The sequence below is a fragment of the Trachurus trachurus genome (assembly GCF_905171665.1).
Source record: "Trachurus trachurus genome assembly, chromosome: 5".
NCBI classification, from domain to species: Eukaryota; Metazoa; Chordata; class Actinopteri; order Carangiformes; family Carangidae; genus Trachurus; species Trachurus trachurus.
Window position 1 is genome coordinate 15,888,649 of NC_139896.1, and position 24,489 is coordinate 15,913,137.

The 24,489-nt window shown below is 42.7% G+C and overlaps 1 protein-coding gene across 1 annotated transcript in view; it reads left to right on the plus strand.

Annotated features, from left to right (window-relative positions):
• epha8 (eph receptor A8) overlaps positions 1-24,489 on the plus strand; it is a gene marked incomplete at both ends in the record, with an annotated part of 109,751 nt that overhangs the window by 46,236 nt on the left and 39,026 nt on the right. The window contains 4 exons of the mRNA XM_083972302.1: positions 253-306; positions 1,035-1,178; positions 1,704-1,853; positions 4,920-5,235. Coding sequence (XP_083828428.1) covers positions 253-306; positions 1,035-1,178; positions 1,704-1,853; positions 4,920-5,235 — 664 coding nt within the window. The remainder of the gene's footprint in view (positions 1-252; positions 307-1,034; positions 1,179-1,703; positions 1,854-4,919; positions 5,236-24,489) is intronic.

The window sequence follows — 24,489 nt, forward strand, 5'->3', positions numbered from 1 at the left end:
CTGCCACACCAACATGACTGCCTACTGTGTGACAGGAGTCGTCACATGTTTCATTTCAAGTCAAAGCCAATAATCTTCCAATGTGGTTAGGGAGACGCACAGGCTCAGATAATCACGTGGGAAATATAGACAGCAGCTTCATGATTTGCTGCATATGAATCTGAAAAACATTGAGACAAAGTGTGAACCTGCAACTGACCCAAGCACGTTTCCCTCTCCCCCTCTCTCCCCCCTCTGTCTTTCTCCACACAGTGGGATGCCATTAATGAGATGGACGAGTACTTCACTCCCATCCACACTTACCAGGTCAGTAATGTTCTCAGTGTGTAGCGGTGTTGAGTGTTTTATTAAAATCAATTATTATATGAACTTCACTGCAATCAATTTGGTCCCAGGGTAAATATGTATCATAGACATTATAATTAATCAGTTCACCGTGTAATTAGATTGGCTATACAGTATATTGTTCTGCTGAAATGATGATTAATTAATTTATCAACTAGTCAGTCAACTGTTGACTTTATAGTAAGAGTAAATTATCCAAATCAGCTTTTATAAGCAAAGATTCAACTCAAGTCCATGTATTTGCTTCTTTTCAGCATTCTCTGTAACACTGAATGTAATTTAACACTCCAACTAACAGATTTAAAAAGAAGACATTATAATAACCTGTTATGTGCAGTTTCTCTATTTTTTAAATACGTTATACACACATTTGATGTTTATTCATTATTCAACAAATAATGATTGAATGAACTGATAATTGCTTGTGTTATTTCTCACATCGAGGTCACAATAACCAAGAGGTGTTAAGTTGTGTGAGATGAATTCTACTAAAAACTTGTGATTCCCCAGGAAAAATGAAGAAAACTGTTATGGATGCTGGGACTTGAGTCTTGTGAATATGAAGCCATATTGTATAAATGAACTGACTGGTTGAGACAGGGCTATGACTGAGGAAACACTGATCCACACAAAGCATCTTTAATGGCTAATCTTTTTTTTAAATTGATGACAATGTGTCTCTGCATCAGGTCTGTAATGTGATGAGTCCCAGCCAGAACAACTGGCTGAGGACGGGCTGGGTCCCCCGGGAGGGAGCCAGGAGAATCTACATCGAGGTCAAGTTCACCCTGAGAGACTGCAACAGCATGCCTGGAGTACTGGGCACCTGCAAGGTAACACTGGAGGGAGATGATGGATGAATGTGTGGGAGAAACAGACAAAGGTGGCAAAGATAAAAAAATAAAAAATAAAAAAAACTAGTTCCTAAATGATTATAGTCTAAAACATGTTCTGTTAACATAAACATTTAGCATTTATAAACCATAATCAAATCATGCACAATTGGACTTGGACAAGCAACAAACTGAAAAAGGGAGAACCTGCAGCAGCTCTTAGGATATTTAGGATTAAATAATATGGACCTGACTTTTGGGGAAAATGGAAACAAAGGTACACAGCAAGTTTGGCATATATTTAATGATGTCACTTTTGCATGATTTGAACAAATTCATTGTAAAATAGCGACTGAATTTATCAGTGTCTAACATTCATGTAGGTTTTTCATGGCCATTATTCTAGTAGTCCAAACAGACCTATATTTAGACCCACACTTCTCCCCTGGAGAAATAAATCCGGTTTGTATGAGGCATTTTGCAATAAACACAAATACCAGACTGAAACAGCTGTGTTTGTTCTAGGAAACCTTCAACCTGTACTACTACGAGTCTGACAGAGCGGTGGGCTCGGCCATACGGGAGAACCAGTTCATTAAGATTGACACCATTGCTGCTGATGAGAGCTTCACGGGGGTGGACCTCGGAGTCCGGAGACTTAAACTCAACACTGAGGTACAGTACAGTATGTGCTGCGGCACTAAACACCAGCAAGCAAACTGACTGATGGTACAAGGCAAAGTTAGTGCACACTCTATGAGGCAATTTCTCACTTTGGATAGTGAGTTTATTCCAATTCTTAGCACGTACACCTCCATAGGAGTTCGAGACAAGTTGGAAACATCCACAGCCCTGGAGAGCCTCCTCCAGTCTCGTCACTGAAGCTGTTTTGTGCTCGGTTCTGCTGCAGATCTGTGAATGAAAACAAACAGCAGGACTCGGATCAGTACCATGGGAAATACTTTGATATTGATAACAGCTTCGAATTTGATGCTGGGTAGTGGAACCACAGTTTTATTGATATCTAACATTGTTACAAAGATGACAAAATAAAAGGCTCTCTATAATTCATGCTCTTATCTATCAATCTATTTGAAGGAAGGAAGGAAAAATTACACCTATAGGGTTGAAACAATTGTGGCCCATGACTGGAAAATTAATGCAGGGAAATAAATCCTGAATCCTGTTGATTCTGATTACGCAACATATGTTTAGTTCCTGTCATTTACCTGAAATAGCAGGAAAAACATCTGTACAACAACTCTGAGAGACTCGCAAGGCTCATAATTAGCTATCTAATTAGCACACAGTGTTGATGCGAATCAGGATCTTGGTGCGTCAGTTTGACAGTGAAAAATCTATTCAATCCATCATCTGAGTTTGTAAACAGAAGCTACTAATTAGGCAGTAGTAATGTTGCTTCTGCATGTAGACACAGTACTGTCTGTACATCAGTCTGCCTACAGGAGAAATACAAACTATGCCCTCTGAAGAGAAACAGTGTACAGTAGTATCCTTGAAATCCTAAACCAGAGTCTCTTTTGTGTGTAAAATACAAAATAGAGGAAGTTACTGTAGCTTTTAGCTGTGCTGCACAGCTCAATTTTTCACTTTGGAGTGTTAACTGCTCTAAGGCCAACGGTTTGTAGGCAGGAGTTGATGCTACACATACAGTACAGTATGCCTTTTGAATGATCTGTGTGAATAACTATTCCCATGATCCCATCAGAGACCCAATTAAGCTACTGAACTAATCTTGCTAACAGTTGGTTTGTTAGCTTGGATAGGTTTATCTTCCTCATCATCAGTACTATTTTTTTTGAAGAAAATTGTGTTCAATGGTCAACAAAAGGCCAAGGAGGAGTAAATGAATCAGAAGTAAGAAAATGATAATGTGAGCAGTTGTGACTGAGTAGCTCAAGTCCAGCGAGCTAGTGAGCTAATTGTTAGCCGGGCGCATGGCGTCTGTCCAACTTCCTATTTCTCTGACTTCACATTTCTCCAACCATACATTTCTATATTTTTGTGTGCATTAGTCCAACCTCCCATTCCTCCGACTTAAGTAACCCTAACCCTAAACCTAACCATAACCGTCTACAATAAGTCGGATTAATTAATGGGTTGTCGGAGAAATGGACGGTTGGACTTTTGGGCGGTCGGACTAATGTATTCTCCCCCTGTTGGCCAGCAGTTAAACCAGTTCCCAAACATCTGTAGTCAGCAGCTGGTTTAATCAGCCTCCTGTATACAGCTTGATGTAGCTCAGTGTAGAGTGATGGTCACAAAATGCTTACTTTAAACAACAAAAACAAGCAACAATGCTCCCCTTTTGTGATTCACAGTTGGCTTTTTGCCCTAGGTTTGTGTTAGTTTTGCCTTTAAGTTCAATATCAGGTAAAGTCCAATTCTGGCTACAATAATGATGTAATTATAATTAAACGGACATCTGTGATGCCAAAGTATAGGTGCCTCTATAATTTTAGATGCTTCTGCAACAAACTTTTAAAACAGTGTGTTGGATCAGTTCCTGTGTGTTAACAAGATCAACTGTGATGTGATATTTTACAAAAAACAAACATATACAATGTAATAAGATCCATGTTCCCAGGTAGTTGGGAGTGGAGCAGTTGATTAATGACTGCTGCCAAAACACAACAGCAAACACCAGTCCAGATATTAAATTAAGGCTGTGTTCACACTGTTCCACCTGTTTTGTTTATCAACCACTGTTTAACTTCTAGCATGAAAAAGTGACAGAACTTTTCCCCTGCAAGCTGTTTGTTGTATAGGGAGGTTTGATGTGTCCATATGTCATGTTTTCTTTATGTTATATACAGAACAGATGTACATTTACCACGTATACTGAAAGCACCCCTATAAAATCACCACAAGTGCTCAACATAATAATGTCTGTAAAGTTCAACAACTTTACTTCTTCAATTAAATGACTATATTGTCACCCTGCAGTTCCCTTATGGCTTAGGGCAGCAGTTTTCTTCTCTTATAGCCCCTCATAATGGGCCAGTGTCTTTGTCATGAGTTGTGAATTGGTCCTGCAGGTTTTGTAACACTCAAATACCTAGACTCTATAAAAAAAACACGACAGAGAGTGGAGATTTCTGCAGTTCCTTTATTCTGTTTCTTATCTGTTTGAAGTTGGTACAGTAGAAAACAAGTGGAGGAAGGCAATGCGATATGCTTTAGCTCACCAGTCAAGCTTGAGCAACATTTGAACCAGAACCTAATGACAGCAAGTGCGATGTTTAGTCAAAATCAAACCAGAGTCATGAGTTTGACAGTGTTACAGGGATGCACTGCATTAGTGCTGCATTTTTCTCCTCCTGCACAACTGCAATTTCAGCCAAAACAAGCTCTGATATGACACTGCATCATTTAAGCTGTATGAAAAAAGATAGAGCCTGTTGAGACTACCACCCACTGAAATTTGCAGTGTGACTTTGTTTGCACCACCGCTGGCTTTGTGGCAGCATACACAGAGGGTATTTAATGCTTTCTTTCATTCTTGTTTAGACATTGACTTTGTTCTTTGTTCTCTGACTTCAAGCTTCACCTTGTTGTCACATCCAGCTGGATCCTGTTCCTGTTTACCCCCTCGAAACAAGGACAGACATGAACACATAGAGTCAGGCTCCGTCGCTGTCAAAAAGGCATTAACACCCCCATGATGACCTGAAACGTGTTAGATGAGGTGCCAACTACTCCTCTCTCTCTCTCTCGCAGGTGCGAGGTGTGGGACCTCTGAGCAGACGTGGTTTCTACCTGGCCTTTCAGGACATCGGTGCCTGCATCGCCCTCACCTCAGTGCGGGTCTATTACAAACGCTGCGTGGGCGTGAGCCGCAACCTGGCCGTGTTCACCGACGTGGTGACGGGCGCCGACTCGTCCTCGCTGGTGGAGGTCAGGGGTCAGTGTGTGGATCATGCCGAGGAGAGGGACACGCCCAAGATGTACTGCAGCGCCGAGGGAGAGTGGCTCGTGCCCATCGGGAGGTGTGTGTGCTCGGCCGGATTCGAAGAGCACAGAGACTCCTGTGTGGGTGAGTTAACTGATGATACTTTCTATCCTGTTTGGTATTTTTCCTCCAGTACCTCTGCCAGTTTCAGCTGGTCTCTATGGGTTATGCAAAAGGATGTGATTTGAACTCAACTACACAGTCACACAGAGATGCTGGGTGCAGTTTGAGATGTGAAGGTAAAAAGAGCTAACCTCACGTCTCTGTGACTGCAGATATATGACTTTAGTGTGAATGCAAAAGCTAAAAGGTACCATTTTATACAGTGTGAATTCCACATATTCTTTTGGTAGTAAGGCAGGTCTGTGCTCTATGTATATACTGTGATCAAGTATCAGTATCAGTCCGCAGAGAAATGGTCACAGTCTGTATTCAGACACAGAGCTAAGAAGAAGCCGTCGGAACTTCTGTAACTTTGTTCGGTGCAAAACAAGTTTTCACTGCTCTCAGCCAAACCCACCCACTTTGACCCACCAACCAACCATTTGGTGTATTTCATTCAATCGGCTCGGAGGGCTCAGAAGTAAGAATAGAGGTGTTCTGCTGGAGTCTCGAAGGCTCTATGTACAGTATTGTGACAGTTTATCATCACTTGAGGTCCAGTCGCAGTCTAAAGTTGTTCCTTTACGAAAGCACAAGACATTCCTAACGATTTATATCGTCAAAAAGAGGAAATAATTAACAAACTGTGGATGAGACAGAAGATGAGGAGATGAGAAGAACACTATATGAGTATGAAGTCTCTGCAGAGAGCTGGAGGGAGACTTCATCAGAGTGAGGTGAACCTCAGCTGAACTATTGCTCTGCCCTAAACCTGCCTAACCTGATAAAGTGGATTATAAAACTGCAGTTTGCTATTTGCTCTTAGGATTTGGCCAATTTTTTTTTTCTGCACATGTATTTTATCATATTCATATACATTTTAGCTGTGTGTTTATCAGGTCCCAGGACACCAGCCTCAACGTCAACAATGAATAGAAAATCATTTGATTATCAATTCGCACCGCTGCTGTACACAATTTAAAAAACAGCGGTAATTAATGGACGACTCCACCACGATGATCCGTTTTTAATGTTTTATCAGGTAACAACTACTCCAGACTCTGCTCCGGTGACAGTTCGGACAGTATTTCAGGATTTGGGATTTCGGGACTGTTCCGAATTTTTTAGGACGTGTGTGGTCACCCTAATTGGTTGGACATTGATGGACAACTTTAATGGGGTCCACCCAAAGTCTAGAAATACCACTGTGGCTATGTGATGCCTACAGTTCTAAACTCGTTGTAATACACTCCTCTCTCTTGTGTACCGTAGTTGCAGTATCCACTCTGATGGATATTATTGTCATCGTTATTGGTTGTTGCAGCCATTGTTTCTACTGGCCACACTGGCCACAAACACATCCCTTATATAAGCAAGTCTTGTTAGTGATAAGGGGCACAATCCACAGCCCTATTTCGGTGAAAAAATGGATGGAACAGTCTGAGTTAGTGAGTATCTCCTGCATCAACTTCCTATCACGGTCTCATCACTCTGAAACAGCTGAGCCAGTCAGAGAAAAGTACAACAACAGCAGCTCAAGAAAAGGGAAGAAGCTTTTACAGGAAATCATATTGCTGCCTGACGGCTGCAGTGAACACACTGCACCACACATGTTGTTTTTCTTAAGGAGTTTACAAAGTTTGTTGAAGCTGTTTATACCATCACATCATAGTGTTTTTTCATTCCTACTTCTACTGTATCTCATTTACATCATATTTTGGCAGCATCTGCTTTTTGATGCATTCCAAGAGTAAAAAAGTCTTACTGTAAGAGCAAAATGTTTTAACTGAGTGAAAGTCTCTGGGGCTAAAATTGGAAGAGAAGTTCCAAAATTGCAGTTGTTGCATCAGACTCCAAAAAGTGAGTTAGTCGCCACAGACTCCCAGGTTAAAATGTCTGTTTTACAGCAAACATGTTAAGAGCCTGGTACAAACAACAGCTTTGGTCCCTATAGCTAATTTCTATATGACTCACCTGTTTGAATTTTATTAAAGGTCCAGTGTGTAAAATGGGGCAAAAACCGTGACATCCAGCATTCAGATTCTAGATTGCAGCACTCGCTCGCTCACACTCAACCCTCCCGTCGGCAAAGTGACGGTGGCCTCCAAGGACAAAAAAACTTGTTTACCATGACTGGGAGTATTTCAGGAGCATGAAGCAATGAGGTGAAGATGTAAACCATTTTACAATATGTCTGCTGTTTCCTACTCCTTCGGTTTATTTATGAATGCAAAACTTGTGAAACGTGCTCTCTGACTGGCTGGATTTTCCGTTCGGGCTGCCGTACAAACATGGCGGTGCAATATGGCGACACTCTCTTAAGCAAGACCCTTTTATATGTACTGTATATATAAAATAATAATTATAAGGCTACTGGAAAACCAAGCGAATTTAATTTCATAGTGATTATACACTTGTACAGATATATACATGGGTTGTACTGTGTATTCAGATTTTGCCAATAAACCTTGCCAATTATTACACACTGGACCTTTAAGGCTCAAAATGATTGTTACGCACGCCCTTGCCTCCTCAATAGAGGATGTGGCTGCTTTGTCGTAGTGAAGAGTGACGCCCTTTTTTCATAGACATCATGTCCCTAAAATTATGGAAATAATGTAATGTTTAGTAAAACCGAACCAGTTTGGTTGTGGATGAAAATTGGACTAACAGGTTTGCTGCTGCAACATTTTAAGTATTACTGCTTTATTTCTGTGCATGTACTTTTGGCTCAGTTCATAAAATAACACTTGCAGCAGATTGGCGCTGTAGTAGAAACAGACATCAACTCTCAAAAGACATATTTTTACACCACAGCACCAACCAGTTGCTTTTCATTTCCTGATCTGAATGAACCTCCCACCTGTTTGCACCACACGCACTGCACTGGGCACCGAAATCCCACACAGATGGACAAAGCAAGTTTCAAGGTCAGGAAAGTACCAAACTGACCGAGTGTGCCTTTCACTGTTCGTTGCATTGCTACAAAAGTGGAGCCCAAAGTGGACCAGAAAGGAAAGGCAGTCATCCTCTTGCCATTTCACTTTCTCAGAAGAAAAGTGTTCCTATAAGCATCACAGTTGCTCCTTTTTTTTTTGGCGACTATGTGAAAGTTTCCTCTGAGCATGGAGCATCAGCAGAAATGTCTCCACAATGAAAAAAAAAGCCTTGGAAGTAACATGAATTCAGGAAAGTTCGAACCTTTCAACTGAATCAAGGAGTCTGTTTGAAGCTCTGGCTGTGGCTCATGTAAAAAAATATAAATGAAGTGAAGGAGTTCAAGGTCTGGTCAAAAGCTTTCCTGAGGTGTAACATTTTCCTCAGGTAGCTAAATACAGAGAAAACATCGGCGTGTCTTCATCCTATGATGAATAACAAGTGAGTCGTTTGAGATGTGAAGATTCTTGATCCTTCTTTCTTTTAACGACATTGTTTGTTTTTGTCTCTTATGGGGGGGGGGGGGGGGGGGGGGTGTTTCCCACAGGGTTTTGATAGGGTGACCTCATCTGGAGACCTGTGCATATTTCAGGTTGCCATGGGTTACTGTAATTAAAACCTATTAATCACAGAGCGATGGATAATTAAACGCTAAAAGCAGTTTGTCAGCTAAACGAGCCGAACGAGACACGCAACACCGGTTGCACCCCCCCCCCCCCCCCTCTCTCTCCCTCCTCCCCCTCCTCCTCCTCCTCCTCCTACACCACCCTTTACACACTTTCACACACACGCAAATCTGTTGTGGTGCTTCCAACCTGAAGCCGGCAGCAAATACCCTCTTGCTTGAACAGCGAGAGCCTCCTTGTCAAAATATGTTTAAATGCGCCGTCGGACATGGAGTGTGTGTGTGTGTGTACCTGTTTGTGAGTGTGTGAGTGTGTGTCCGGTTCAGAGGGCCACTTACAGACTTTCTATAATTAGCTGGAGGCAATTAGCGCCAGCAAGGAAATGCAAAACAGAGAAAGCCGAGGGAAAGGGTGGAGGGAAAAGAAAATGTCACATTTTGTTTATGGAGCTGATGTTATCCAGGTTTTAAGGCTGATTTTAAATGTAACACACTGATGGAAGTTATCTGAGGTTACAGAGATAAGGTCCGTATGAAAAGAGTTAATTTGCTGTATGATAATTTTCCTCAGGTGATGTTTTTACCCTCCATTTTACTCACTATTACATCACTGCGGCCAGAGCATAAAGCATTTTCAGTGGAGGGAAAATAAAATAAAAAAATAAAAGAGCTCTTCAATATATCCTCTGCTGACTTCTTGTCTCTTCTGGCACCAAACTGGGTCGTTGTGCTAATTCACCCTCGCCAAAGCCAGCCACAGTCACGCACACACGAGACCAGACAAGACACAGAGAGGAGGGGTGGGCACGAGATGGTGAAAGGAAGACGGCTTAAGTGGTGAGGATTTGTGTGTGTGTGAGTGTGTGTGCGTTGGTGGGTGTGCGTACTGTAGAGGAAGAAAAAAAAAAATCAGACATGAATGTGCGTGAATATGTGTGTGTATATGAGCGTGCTTAAGTGGTTCTCCCTTGACAAAGGTGCAGAGCTTTGGCTGTGATCACGACATGTTGTGTGTGTGTATGTGTGTGTATGCGCGCATGTGTGTGTGTCTGAGCACAGGGTTGCGTGACATGCCGTTAAAAGTGTCACAGGGAGCTAAGCAATGAAAGACGAAGGGAAAAAGGAAGGAGGATGGAGGGGGGGAGGGGGGAGACTCTGGTGGAGTGGTTGACTGGACCCCTCGTCCAATTGAGTTTACGTCAAAACACTGAGTCTGCGTGTGCCCGTGTGTGTGTAGTTGTGCATACATGTGTGCAGGTGCGTACTGTATGTGTGCGTATGCGTGCCTCCCAGTGCCACTGAAGAATGGACTAAAGTGCCCCATACAGTGAGAGCGATCGAGGACACACTGATATGAGACACACACACTTAGGCTGGTCACATTTACTCAGCTCAGCCGGCTCATCCAACCCTGACACACACACACACACACACATAGAGAGAGAGAGATGTTGGTGTGCACATGTGGGTTAGCTCGCTCCTCTGCTCAGTCAATGGACCACAGCCTGTCCTGTTCTTCTGTGAACTGCACTGTGCCTGTGATACTTATGATTGAATGTGCAGGATACAACAAAACTCTGTTTGTGGAAGAGAAATTCACACAAAATTTACTGGGAATCACCACATTAAAAATCATAGTTTTACCCTTTTATTTAGTAAGTTTCACAAAGTATATTCATTATCTCATCTTCAGAAAGCATTCAAACCAAGACTATAGTTTTTTTAAATACTGCACAGCATATGTTTTCTGCATTAGCATGTAAAGCTCACAATTTGTTTGGTCTTTTTTTCCTGTTTCTTCTGTGTGATTGAGGTGTAATCGACTGAAAATGCTTTGGCAACATACGTAAACAATCTCCAAAACTATAATCAAAGTTTTATGCTAAATTGTTGTTGGTTAACAACTGACTGGTTTTTCAGGAAAGTAATGTTTGAGTGAACAAACACCTGGTCAGTGAGGGGCGAAGAGCTAAATGAGTTTAAACCAACATGATTGAACAAATCAACGGCATCTCACACTCAAATGTATCATATTAATTTCCATATATAATACTCCATTTATGGTTTTCCATATCCTAAGTCGCATATTTCATCTCCTAAGTGTAATACTAATAGTTATTTATGTATAATAAAGAGCAATAATTAAAAAAGTACACTTCCATGTACTGTATATATGTTTAATAAGACTATTTCTTGTCTATACAAATGTGTACATTTGTGTTAATTGTAGGAATTCCATGAAAACATATACATCCCAAAATCCATGTACTGTATGTTGATATTATGTACAGTCTGAGATTGAAAGCATAAACATTTTAAAAATTTAAAATATATTTTAAAGAAAAAAATACATAAATGCAATGAATCTTTCATGAGATTACTACAGTATTTACCTTTACTACACACGTTGTAGATAGCTGGGAAACCAAAAAGGTATCAGGCAAAAAATAATTAAACTATTGATTGTGCATTTACAAAAATGCTAATTGCCATTCGCCACCTTTTTTATGACTGAAAGTCTCAGCTTTAATCCTGCCTGCTGTTGTTATATCCTGCTTACAATATATTTGGCAGCTCTGTCCGTATGTTTCTCATCACAGATTATTATGGTCTTCAGATTTATTTCCTTTTGTAAAGATAAAATCATGACGAGAGCAAATGACGAGATTTAGGAAATTGCTTTGTCACTCAGAGATAACTGTACAAGAGAAAGGATTATGCCACACAGTGTTTTGACTGAACTATTTTTATTTTTTGCATTTAAATTGTGGTAGCTTTGGATACCTCTGAACTGGGGCTGAGTCAATGGTGTAATTTTAAAAAGTACATTTATTTACACTGTGCTCAAGTACAAATTTGAGTCACTTATTTGTGTATTCCATATTCAATAAGGAACATTATACTTATTTATTTATTTTTACCACATTTATCAATAATAGTTACTAGATACAAATTAAGGTCTTACATAACATTTAAATATAAAAGTTCAGTATATATTTCATGTTTCCAGCCTCACAAATTGATAATTAGCTAATTTGTGTCTTAAATCATAGTAACCTGAATACTTTTGAAGTTTAACCATTGACCAGACAAAATAAATAATAAGGAGTAACATTGCCTCTGGAATTAAATTAAAAATTGAGGGTAATTTCTCACCATTTTCTGCTTATCCATAAACCAAGTAATCAATTGATTAATGGAGAAAATATTTAGCAGATTACACCATCATGGACATAATTATCACTTGCAACTCTGCTTCAGATTAGCTTCACCTCAACCAGTTACAGTAATGCATTAATGGAATGATGTCACCTTCACATGGACACTTTTACACTTTACTCTTAAGTAGGTCTAATTATTTTTCGCACATTGTGCATTAGCGTTTTCTGTGCAGAGCTTTTTGTGTATGTGTGGCATTAATACTTAGTACATAGCACTGGGCCTGACTGTACAGCTGAAATCATCACACAGTAACTACAGTACTTTGTTAACAAAAACTATTGATAGCTTTTTGAAAATGTAACTGTGATTTTAGGGTAAAGACTTATGCTGAGGTCATGGTTTAAGATAGGAATGGGTGGCAGTATAAGGTAAATCTCCAGGGAGTTAATGTAAATCAATGTAATCGCCTCTAAAGTAATGGGAACGGGACTTTTTCTCCCTCTTTCTATCTTTCTCTCTCTCTCTGTGAGATCCTGGTAGGTCTTTTAATCTGTCACCTCTCCTTAAGCAGACAGCAGCTATTGGCCCAATGAGGGATTGCAAGAGAGTTCAGTCTCTTTGGCTCTTCTGTCAGCGAACTCACCCCCCTGTCAGTCAGAGAGAGTAAGTGGAGGGACAGAGTAGGACAGGGAAAGAAAAAGCAGCAGAACTTAAATAAAAGGATAAAAACACTAAAGACAGGAATGGATAAACTGTGAACTGAGGCTTCGGTGGAGAGAAGGTGTGACTCTGGCAGATAACTATCACATTATGAAGCAATTTGGCTCTGTTGAGAAATACCAGAGGACGACAGCAGCAGGCGACAAGGAGGACTTAATATTCCTCTATAATACACATACACACACACATACTGTACATGCACACACACACGCTCACACACAGGTCATTGAAACTCCCGAGACAGAGCTGCGCGCAGTGGTTTTCTGACAGGGTGAAGCCGTCTCATTGGCCCTAGGTCCCTGAGGTCCAGGCAGGTGAGAATAGCTGACACTCAGCTGTGGAAAAGGGGTTAGAGCAGTGTAACAGCTTCCTTATATACTATATGATCAAGGATTATGTGGCCAAGGTTGTTATTTTTATTTAATACTGGGTTCAATTAATTGTCTCTGTCCTTTTTCTTCTTCTTTTTTTCCCCCTGAAACCAGCCAAAAATGATCAGGGTATGTTGTCCGTTTCAATTGACTAAATGATTAATTCAAGGCTTTTGATTATTCTGTTAAATTGTCTGTAAGTTTTCATGAAAAAAAAACATTCTTGAATTAGTTAATACATTCAAAACAAGTTAACTAATTTGAATAAGCTAAGAATTGGATCTCCAAAAGAAAAAATGCATTAAACTCACTTTTTTGAAAATTTGAAAAATTGTAAAGCTGTACAGACAAAAGAGGCGGTTCACCTAGCTGATGCAGGTTAATCATTTAATCTAATGAATGGACTAAAGATTGTGAGTTTAACATCCTAAACAGAAAAAAAATGTTTTAGAATATGAACTGTTACAAAGTTTATATGTAGTAAAGTATTAAACTGTTTTCTGCTGGATCGCTTTTTGATACCCGTCGGTGGTTTAAGCAATTAATGCACATTACAGTAGGGGAGGTGGTTTTGGTTAAATGTAAATACACCTGTTGTGTCTGGAGTCAGTAATGTTTTCTGTAGTAAAATCAGACCAGGATCTTTTGCCAACCTTAACCAGGATAACAAGAACCACAGAAGGTAATAAAAGCTGAATGGTCAGCTGAAGACAGCAGCATACATGTAGGAGCCATGACAGCAGTGAAAATGTCTTTTAATGAATAAGAAGAACTGAACGCTGAAACCTTAACTGACAGTTAATGTACGACAACAGCAACTGAACTGTCATTTAAAGAGTAAGAGGTGACATTAAATGAATATTAACAATAATAACTGGAGAGATGTGACAACATGCTGTTTGTTTTAGTGCTTTCAGCCCTGACAAGTCAAATGTCAAGTGTTAACCAGATAAAATTGGAAAATCAGGCAAATCAGTGTGGGTAGAAAATGTCAAGCAATGATTTTTAATGCAGAAAAGAAGAAGGAAAAAGAAATAGCATCCTCCAAGACTAAAACGACCGTGATGCAAGCCATCATGAAACACCCTGTTCAAGCAGCTGTGTTCATAATCCATGTGATTTAGGGTCGGTTTGGGACTTTAAGGTGAAATTAAGCTCATAAATCTAATTCTTTGTCGTGTAGCGACCTCAATGTAGCTGCTAGTTGATTCCCACTGTCATTTCCTAGTTCCTAATGAAGATGCAGTTAAGTGATTTGAGGAACAGATGATTTGGTGAGAACTTCATTATTCCCTGGCTCATGACCACTTGAGTGGAACACAATATTCATAATTGCTGTCAGAATCAACTTGTGGCGGGCCGCTATCGGGAACGTATACGCTCAAATTGAAACGGTCTCCGGAGAGGGAGAGACGGGGGAATAGTGAGTGATCAAATTAGTTCCATCCTCCTGGCGGTTTGCAAACAACTGCTGATCAACAACACTGTTTCTATTTGGAGGCAAATGACACCGTGGCTCCCGAAACACGCCCGCGCTCACAGCCTCGGGGAGGGAAAGCTGCCCAGTGTGAACGCACACACACATTTATTCACAAACATATGTGACAAAACCTCTCTCTCTCTCTCTCACACACACAGGTTTGAATCCTCTGACACTATTTCACCAGAGATTTATCTCAACTGTATTTGAACTCTGAGGAAGATATCATTAATTTCTATTGAAGTGAATTAATTAAGGCGGATCACATTTCATGGTAACACGGCGCTCACCAAATCAATGTACAGCTGGTAAATCCTAGCATTAACAATAAACAAATATCTTGTCAAGTCAATCTACATGCGCATCCTGGGTAGAACAAAGTATCACATCCCTTTGTCAGTCCGAACCGTAACTAATTTAACAGGCAATGATGTAGTCATTGTTACGGTCCGGCTCTGAGACGGTAACAAAGGATGGGAGAGGAGACGAGGTACCAACGCAAGTGATTTATTTTAACATAAACAATGATAATGAAAAAGGTCAGTATCAGTGATCAGTGGTGTAGGCGTGTGTGGATGCATGTGTGCGTGTGGGTGCGAAACAAAAGAGGAAACGAAAGAGCCAGCCGCGCCGTGGCGTCCTCTGGAACGGCGTGGAGAGGAGTGTGCCCGTGATTCCAGCGTCGGGTCAAATACGCTCCACCGGGCCCAGGTGTAGCGCATTCCCCCTGATGGCAGTCCCATCTCCGCTGAACCTGGACACAAAGCAGACCAACCAGCAGCCCGCCAAAGACCAGCCCACAACCTAGGGGGCGGGGTCGTCACACCCCCCCCCATAAGAGAGGGGTTCCCACTCGGAACGCCGCAACTGCTAGCCCCCAAATCAACACATTCAAAAATCTAACAGTGACATAATACATGGCTATTGCATGGTACTGTACATATTACTTATACCCATAACCCACAAATACATTTACACAGCTCACACTGACCGTCCTACCGCTAATCCCTGGTACGCCAACGAGTCCAATCCTGTCCCCCAGCAACTCCGGCGCCTGGAGAAGCGTTTAAGAGTGACAGAAGAGACTAGAGGGTTACACACAACGGGACAAACAAGGTAGACAGGAGCTATAACCTCTCGACAGGGCATCAGGTTTTAAGAAAGCGTTTACTTTATTTAGAATCAACACAGACAACTGAGCACTCTGTTCCTCAGTCAAATGTGCCAGCAACAACGGCAGATTTTTCAACGTCTCACTGTTCGAAAGTCGGTCACGCAGCAGCCCATCATCGGTTGCGGTAACCCCATCGTCCTCCCCCGCCAAGAACGGACTCCCTGCTGCTGCTACAGCTGACACAGATTTGGACTCACGGCAGTAATATGGCTTTAACAAGTTAACGTGGCACAATTGCGTCGCCTTCCTGCGGTTTGGGGTTGACAGAATATAATTTTGGTCAGACACCTGACGCAACACAGTAAATGGACCACAAAACCTAGCCTGGGAAGGTGAATGAACCACCGGCAGCGATGCCAGAACCTGGTCCCCAGGACGAAAAACGCGCCGTCCCGCTTTCCGGTCATACAAGCGTTTCGGCTTTCTACCAGACTTAGAGCGCGGTAAAAGGCCGACACAATCGATCCCCACACGCTCAAACGGCTGTGAAACCGCTGGAATGGGATAACGTGGAACAGGATTTATTCCCTGATTGGGGTTCCCCCTGCTCTGACAGGTGGGACAATTTTTAATATAGTGCGACACATCTTTTTTTAAACGAGGCCAAAAACAATATTGCAAGATGCAAATTGTACGTCTTCCGAACACCAAGGTGTCCCAACTGACCATGTGCAGCTTTAAGGACCTTGACACGAAATTTCTCAGGAACCACAACCTGAAAAACTGGCTTTCCAACAAAGCTTACACCATGTGGTGACCATTTCCTCACCAGGAGACCCTCCTGCAGCAGGTAGCCACCAGCAGCGCTCCTCTCAGCCTCCTTGGAGAGAACAGCGTCAAACATCTGGCTTAAAGAAGGATCAGCTTTCTGCTCTGCTTCTAGGACACTGCGAGAAACAGACAACAAATCAGGGACATTTACAACATCAATCTCATTCACCTCTTCTCCTTGCTCAGGCTCCTGCTGTGCACGGCTCATGGCCCTTGTCACAGCACAAGCTGCGAACACTTCAGGAAAACACTGAGCATTCTCATCCAAGTTACCAGGTACAACAACAGGTGAAGATGACACAATTGAGGGTGGTGGACTGTCAGCCCACACTCGGCTGCCAGCGAGACCATTTCCCAGGATGACATCCACTCCTCTGATGGGCAGCTCAGGGCGGACTCCCATGGCAACCTCTCCCTGCACCAAACCACAGTCAATACAGAGAGAATGCAATGGAACAGGCTCAATCTTTAATCCCATACCCTGCATCGGTACAAAGTCCCCAGTGTCAGAGTCCCTAGAAAAGGGCAACACAGAGCTCAAAATGTACGAGTCATGTGCAGCTGTATCTCTCAAGATTTTTACCGGCACACTGGTACCTCCCACCAGCGACACACGGCCTTCGGACATGAATGCTGAAAAGTCAGGTCCTCTCCCACACTTGAGCTGCTGAGAAGAAGACAGAGAGACAGGAACCACAGACACAGCACAAACACCTGAACTTGACTGGCCCCCGCTATTTCCCCGGCGAGCATTAGCTTCTGGGCATTCAGATTTCCAATGTCCCCTTCCTTTACAAAAGTTACAAACTTTTGAAATGTCAGAATGAAACTGTCCCCTTGTAGTGTACTCAGACTTACCATGGCGTGGAGGCCGTTTCTCTTCCCACTGGCTGGGGCCTCGATACACACCAGACTCAGGAGCTCTGAAGTCGCCCCTGTGCGTCAACACGTACTCGTCAGCCAATACAGCAGCCTCGGCGGCCGTCTTCACTTTGTGCTCGCTGATGTACACTGCAATATGGCCGGGAACAGAATCTTTAAATTTCTCCAACACCATCATATCACATAAAGCGCCAAAAGTGTCCACCTCTGAAGCCACGCACCACCGACCAAAAAACGTGACCAGATCCCTGGCAAATTCAACATGGCTCTGTTTGCCCGACTTCTCCCAGGATCTAAATTTCTGGCGGTAAGCTTCAGGAACCAATTCATAAATCTTCAACACTGCAGCTTTAACAGACGGGTAGACCCTACTTTCCGCCACTGACAGCGCTGAATAGGCTTCCTGTGCCTTACCTGTTAACACACACTGCAGCAAAAGAGTACATTCGGAGTCAGACCAGCCCCTGTTCTCAGCTACACGCTCGAATAAAGAGAAAAAAATGTCAGGGTCTCGTTCACTGAACTGAGGGACCAGACGCAGGCTACCACCAACATCAAATGAAGAACTGGAACCACCAACGAGGCCACGGCCATCTCTAGCATGCAACGTCAGCCTCCGCTCGTCTAGCTCCAGCCTTTTCAGTTCAGTCTCACGCTTCAGTTTCTCCATCTGCAGACACAGCAACTCTTTCCTCTGCTCAAACGTCAAAGTCACATCATCACAGTCAGACACAACACTGCTCCCCACAGGACCAGCAGCCGGTGCTTTGAAACACCCCTCATCAAACAAATTAGCTTTGAGAATGTTCTTCATATTTTCCCTCATTCTCTTATCACCAACATCCAAGTCAAAATGTTCCGCAACACGGATCAATTGTTCACGTGACAAGTCCTCCAACACCTCCTCTGAAGGCTCCCTCAAAAACACGTCCGCACTCGCCATTTCTCATCCACACTCACTTTCACTGCGCCCGCTGCTTAATTGGCCAAAAAACAAAACAAAACTTGCAGCACGCGGAGCCCAACACAGCCCACGCGTCACCGTAGCACCGTCCCTCTAACTGCCTAACCAGACTAGCTAAAACTCCCCCCCTAGTCTTCAGGCGTTAGTTGCGGTGGGTATTTATGCACTTTTTACCAGAGACCCGGCAGAGCAACCAGTAATTGGCGACCTTACCTGCAGCCTCGGCCGTGCTCCCGAGCCAACTGCTCCAGCCACTTTCACACCACACTACAACCCCCCCACTGCGAACACCAAAGGGAGTCCGCACTTCAGCCTAACAGGGACAGAAACAACGGCAACTTACGATGGCCGCGACTGGCCGTCAGGTCCACTGCCACAAAGAAAAAAGAAAAACTGACCAACAGGCCCACAATTACTTTGTTGCAACAAGCAGCGGCTTCCCAGACATAACCACTTCCCCTCGTCAACACTACTCCCGCGATCAGCTGAGCGTTCACTCAACCAGCAACAGCTGTGTGCTGACGTCACACTACAACCGCTACGGACTTCATTCACAAAACCCACGCAAATCTGCCCACAGGCCTCACCTGCGCTCCTGGGTCAACGAAAATGGACGAGCCCCCACATGTTACGGTCCGGCTCTGAGACGGTAACAAAGGATGGGAGAGGAGACGAGGTACCAACGCAAGTGATTTATTTTAACATAAACAATGATAATGAAAAAGGTCAGTATCAGTGATCAGTGGTGTAGGCGTGTGTGGATGCATGTGTGCGTGTGGGTGCGAAACAAAAGAGGAAACGAAAGAGCCAGCCGCGCCGTGGCGTCCTCTGGAACGGCGTGGAGAGGAGTGTGCCCGTGATTCCAGCGTCGGGTCAAATACGCTCCACCGGGCCCAGGTGTAGCGCATTCCCCCTGATGGCAGTCCCATCTCCGCTGAACCTGGACACAAAGCAGACCAACCAGCAGCCCGCCAAAGACCAGCCCACAACCTAGGGGGCGGGGTCGTCAGTTTTCAATCAGTGCCAATAAAAGGGCTCATTCCTTGCAAGGAAGATGCGTTCTTTAAACAAACAAAAGTTAATCAAAACTGTTTCCATCATGTAACTTGCTGGTTGTTGTTGTTTCATGTAGCACATTTGTTTTTGAAAATGGGATCAGTCAGAAGAAGTTGAAAGAGGGGAGAATGCCACGTGAAATATGCGGCCTATAGGCTATTGCAGCTTTCATACCCACAGCACAGCAGAGGTGAGGCAGGCAAAAAATGTCAAATCATATTTAGAAAGCAAAATTCATTCAAATTCAGCATTCAGCTCCTTATGTAATTTATGTTTTGTTTTTTTGTTTGTTTTTTTGTTATTTTCTATCATTGCCTGTGTTTCTGACAACAGATTTGATCCCTCTTTACTTGCATGGGTCTGGTCCTGCACAGTTTTTCCATTGATTACAGTTGGTGGTACAGGGGCTTTGTTACTCCACCTTCTGTTTTAAAATACCCCAAGTCATAATCTTCAACTTTTTTTCTTTTACTAACTCTGTATTATATTGGAGACCTTCTCTCCTGCCAAGCGCTTGGCACTGGGAGCCATCTTAGATTCTTGGTGACATCTATAATTTACATCTCCCCTATATCTTTCCCACTCATCCTGCCCCATCTTTATGTTTCATTGTTGGCCCTGATGGTCATTTGTGTTGTGTAAAGGCAATTTTTTTGTTTGTTTCGTTTGACCAGAGTGTGCTGCCAACCTTGATCAGGTCTTCTTTCATGTCCTTTAACAAAGTTTTATCTTGCAGTTTTTGTATTGTCTTCTCAGATGTATAGCGTAGAGGTTAATGACCTCATGCGTCCTTTACGCTATTGGATCAGTCACCTGAAGCACACAGATTATCCTGCCGTGTCAGAAGCACTTACCTGTGCGTTTTCCGCTAAAACGTCACATAAATAGTGAATCGCATGAGGCGTCATTTTCCAAGGACGAGCGCTGAGCCTTCTGTGACTGGCAGGGTGACTCTTCCTGGTGCTATAAACCACTGCTGCAGCTGTGCTTCAGCTTCTGTTCAGTAGCCACTGATGCTCTATTAATAATACACTTATTATAAGATGGCGTGGTGCTGAGTCTTCCATTCATGCTGGTTCTTGGTGAGGATTTGCTCACCCACCTGTCACTCAAACCAGCACGCCCACAATTAAGCAGAACATTTAGCCTCAGTAAAATTTAAAAGGTGACTTATTTAAGTCACCTCCAGCACAGTTATGACGGAGGAAATTAGCTATAGAGAAGGTTGATCAGGGGTGTGCTTAGTTTTGCTGTATACTGTACGTACTAATATTATTTAGAACAATGCACAAGAAAAACTAAACATTCATTTTCAAATCAAAAGAGCATGGCAGCAGTAGGCTGGTGACGTCTTTGCTGATAAATGCACAATGGCGATGTTTGATTTGGGACAACACCACCCACCATTCATGTACTGTAGTGAGCTGACTGTGTACACGGTTTATTACATGTGAGTGTACTGACTGAGGACTGATTCAAAACACAGTATACTGTATATCAGTGTGATTATCATGCTCACTAGCTAGCTAACATGGGTATAAAACTACAGTTACAGTATTTTCACTCTCTGTCAGATAAAGTACTCAACCTTATTTTAATGTGAGCTACACAAATAGATTTTACATTCAGATGGACATAGCCATGACATCACCCGAGTGACTCCACCTTACTGCAGCTAATTCAAACAGGTTTTGTATGTGGCGGCTGAGTCTTCTGGTGAGCAGATTCCCACTACTTAGTATCAGCCAATGCCTATAATTATGTAAAACTTTAAACATTGGTACATTTTAAATAGGCGAGTTCTGTATCCCTGCACAGTTATCATGAAGGAGGAACCAGGCTGTAAACATATTTATTCTTACTGTAAAGTTAGGAGGCAGTTTCATTTTTTCCACCACCTTATTAAAGTAGCTTCATTCTTTAGCCCCAAAGGTTGGTGCTTGTGTCATTTTTGTGGTCTTGCCAAGTCAAGTAAATTCAACATTTTGCTTTGTGGAACATTGTGGACATTCTAATAAATAAAAAAAAAAGTAATATCCTAGAATTACTGTACTGTAATAAATGTTAACACCAATTGACTAATTGAAATGTCTCAGTTTACCTTCATGATAGCCCTGGATGTTTTCCTTACATGCTGATGAAAACCTGCCATGTCCAAACTGTGTACGAGCAAACACACATGACACAGAGCATTGTCAACAAACTGATGTGGCTGAACAAAAACTTTACAAAAGCATAAAACAAGAGCTATCACAGCTGCTGTGGCTGCATGCTGTGCACTGGGAAACAAGGCGGCAGGAGCATGTGTGTTGATGAATGTGCATGTGTGCGTGTGTGTGTGTGTGTGTGTGTAAGCAGTTTACATCTGTTTGTGAGAGAGTGTGAGCATCAGTGCTAAGGGATTTGTTGTTGCCAAGACTAATTAGTTTTTTTTGTGTGTGTGTCTGGTTGGTTATTGTCGGTGGATTGCCGAGGGTTTTGATTGGTCAGTCTGTAGATGAGGGAGGAAAAGGAGAGGAGAATAGGAAAGAGAGATGAAGGAGAGGGAAAGAAAACAAGGACATTAAGGAGCAGATGAGATGAGGGTGAGAGAGGAGAGAAGGGGAAAAGTTAAAGAGGAGGCACAAGGAGAGGGAGAATGATGGAAGGAAGAAGACGAGAGGAAATGAGAGGAGGAAAGGAAAGAGGAGACAGAATGAGAGGAGATGGTATTATTAAACATTTTAATACTGTTGAGCCGTTAGGTCTGTGTGTGAGAGAGAGTGAGAGAGAGAGAGAGAGAGAGAGAGAGAGAGAGAGAGAGAGAGATAACAGAATGAATCATATCTCAACCAGACACAGCACTGTTGTGTCACTCAAACTTCCCTCCAATCTTTGTTGTGATTGGCCGGAGCCCTATCTCCACAGCAGGTGCAGAGGGCTACACATCAGTACACAAAGCAACTTTGCTAACACACACATACACACACACACACACACACACACACACTCACTCACTCACTCCCATGCACGCGCCTGCATACCCATGCTACCAGCTCCACAAAGGCACACTCTCACAAACAAATCCTCTTATGTGCAGTCCATATGAATGCTTAATTCAGAGCAGAAAACACACACACAAAAGGCCGAGAGCTGCCGGGTAAATTATTGATTGAATGTGTGCCACCCTTGGTCTGCAGTAGCCACCCATGTCCCAGTCCAGTGTCTAAGAGCTATTAGTGCTGACAGTAAAGAGACAGGCAACATGATAGCAGATCACTGAGAAGCTGGCAGCCTCCGTCTGAAGGGACTGCGGGACTTCTTCAAATGATTTTCTGCCCTGACTTCTTGTTGAGTTAAACTGATGTGCACACAGGGCGCTGTCATTTACTTCTCCCTCTTCTAGGCCTCCGCCAAAGGGAGCGGAGTTTGTATGGATGTGGTTGGGTGAATGTATGTTTGTGTGTGTGTTGTGAATTGTAATGATGTTGGCATTTCAAATAGGGGGAGCTGTTGTTGGAGAGACGTCAATCAAAGTCAGTTGATTGCTTGCATAAATCACACCGAGACTATAGAAATATGTTAAATACGCTGGGGTATATTATGTATTGTGTCATTTTGTTTTTGAAGACTTTGCAGTAATAAATGGTGGTAAAAATTTTACTTGAAGGTTATATTGACTCTCATTTCCAAACAACGTAACAAGTCAACATCTTTTTATCTGAAATGTTGTACTTAAGCTGTGTATTCTCATTTAAAGTTGACACAACGTAACTCTGGTATTTGTCATGTGCATCTGCTGCAACCTGGACTGGAACAAACTGTCAGCAGGAGGAGGGGGAAAACTGAGAGGAGGACCACTTGTGTGAACATCCACTGTTTTCTCTGTACACTGTGTATTTCGTGTATTTTATACTTGTCTGCTGTTTTATTTGCAGAACCAAAATCCATTTCATTGTAGAGTATTTTTTCATCTGCTCTCTCTGGCTTTTCCCTGGAGCTGCAGGTAAATGGGCTCTGCACTGCTCCCTGATAGGCTGATTGTTTTCTGAGGGATCTCACAAAAATAAAGCAGATGGATGGTGAGTCCAGGTGGGCGGAGCTTGGGGCAGACGGTGGTGACATGCTTTGTTGTGACATCATAAAGTTAAAGGGTCCTCAGAGCTTGTTTGAAAGCTCAGTTTTTAAATAGGCCTTCTTATTTTAAAGCAGAAGTAAGTGATAAATTTGTGTTAATATAAGTCTTAAATAGTTATATCTTCCGACAGCAATCACTTACATAGAGTGTTTGGACCGAAACACGGGTCTGTCAGTCCCTCTGCTCTGCTCTGAGCCGAGGAGAAAACATGTATCGTATCCTACAGTTTTTATCCAATGAGGAGAGAGAACGGCATGCAGGGCTGTGTGTGCAGCCAAGGGACGCCGTGAATGTGGTGACGTAGGGACGAGGACTGTTATGGTGCGTTCAAGGAAACTCGTAACTCGTGTTTTTCCGACCTGTGAAGTCGTACCAGTTCAATCTGGTACGAGTTCACGGGTCGGAAGTTACGAGTGGCCGTTATAGTGACTTTCACCGGTAAAACAGGTCGGAAAAACACGAGTGGGTTGCCTGGAACGCTACAAAGTCATAAGTTGTGACTTGAAGCTGTAATTTACGGTTTCAAAAGCCTGCCTGGAACGCAGCATTAGCCAAAACGACCGGATCGCTTACTTCTGCTTTAAGCATTTCTCTGAGAACTTTGATACTCTCACAGTATTAATATCTCTGTGGCTCTCATCACATGAAAATGTAAGTCATTACTAATAAGTCTCACTAATTAGTTTAAGCTGTAAGTCTCTTTTTTTTAATGCTCAATCATTTCCTCACACCTGGGCACTGCTACTCCAATAGCAGGAGATAGAGTGTTTGTGTATATGGTCTAGAGAGCAGCAGCAGGACTGTCTGTGTGGGCCTGAGCTGAGCCAAATTAAACTATACCTGTTCACGGCAATGAACAAACATATCACTTAGTGCATTAGTGTGGCTCGTTGGTGTGTTTTAATGGTTTTTAGAAACAATGGAGCTCCATGGCACAAAAGAATAACAGTATTAGCTGTATGATCACATTGTGGGTC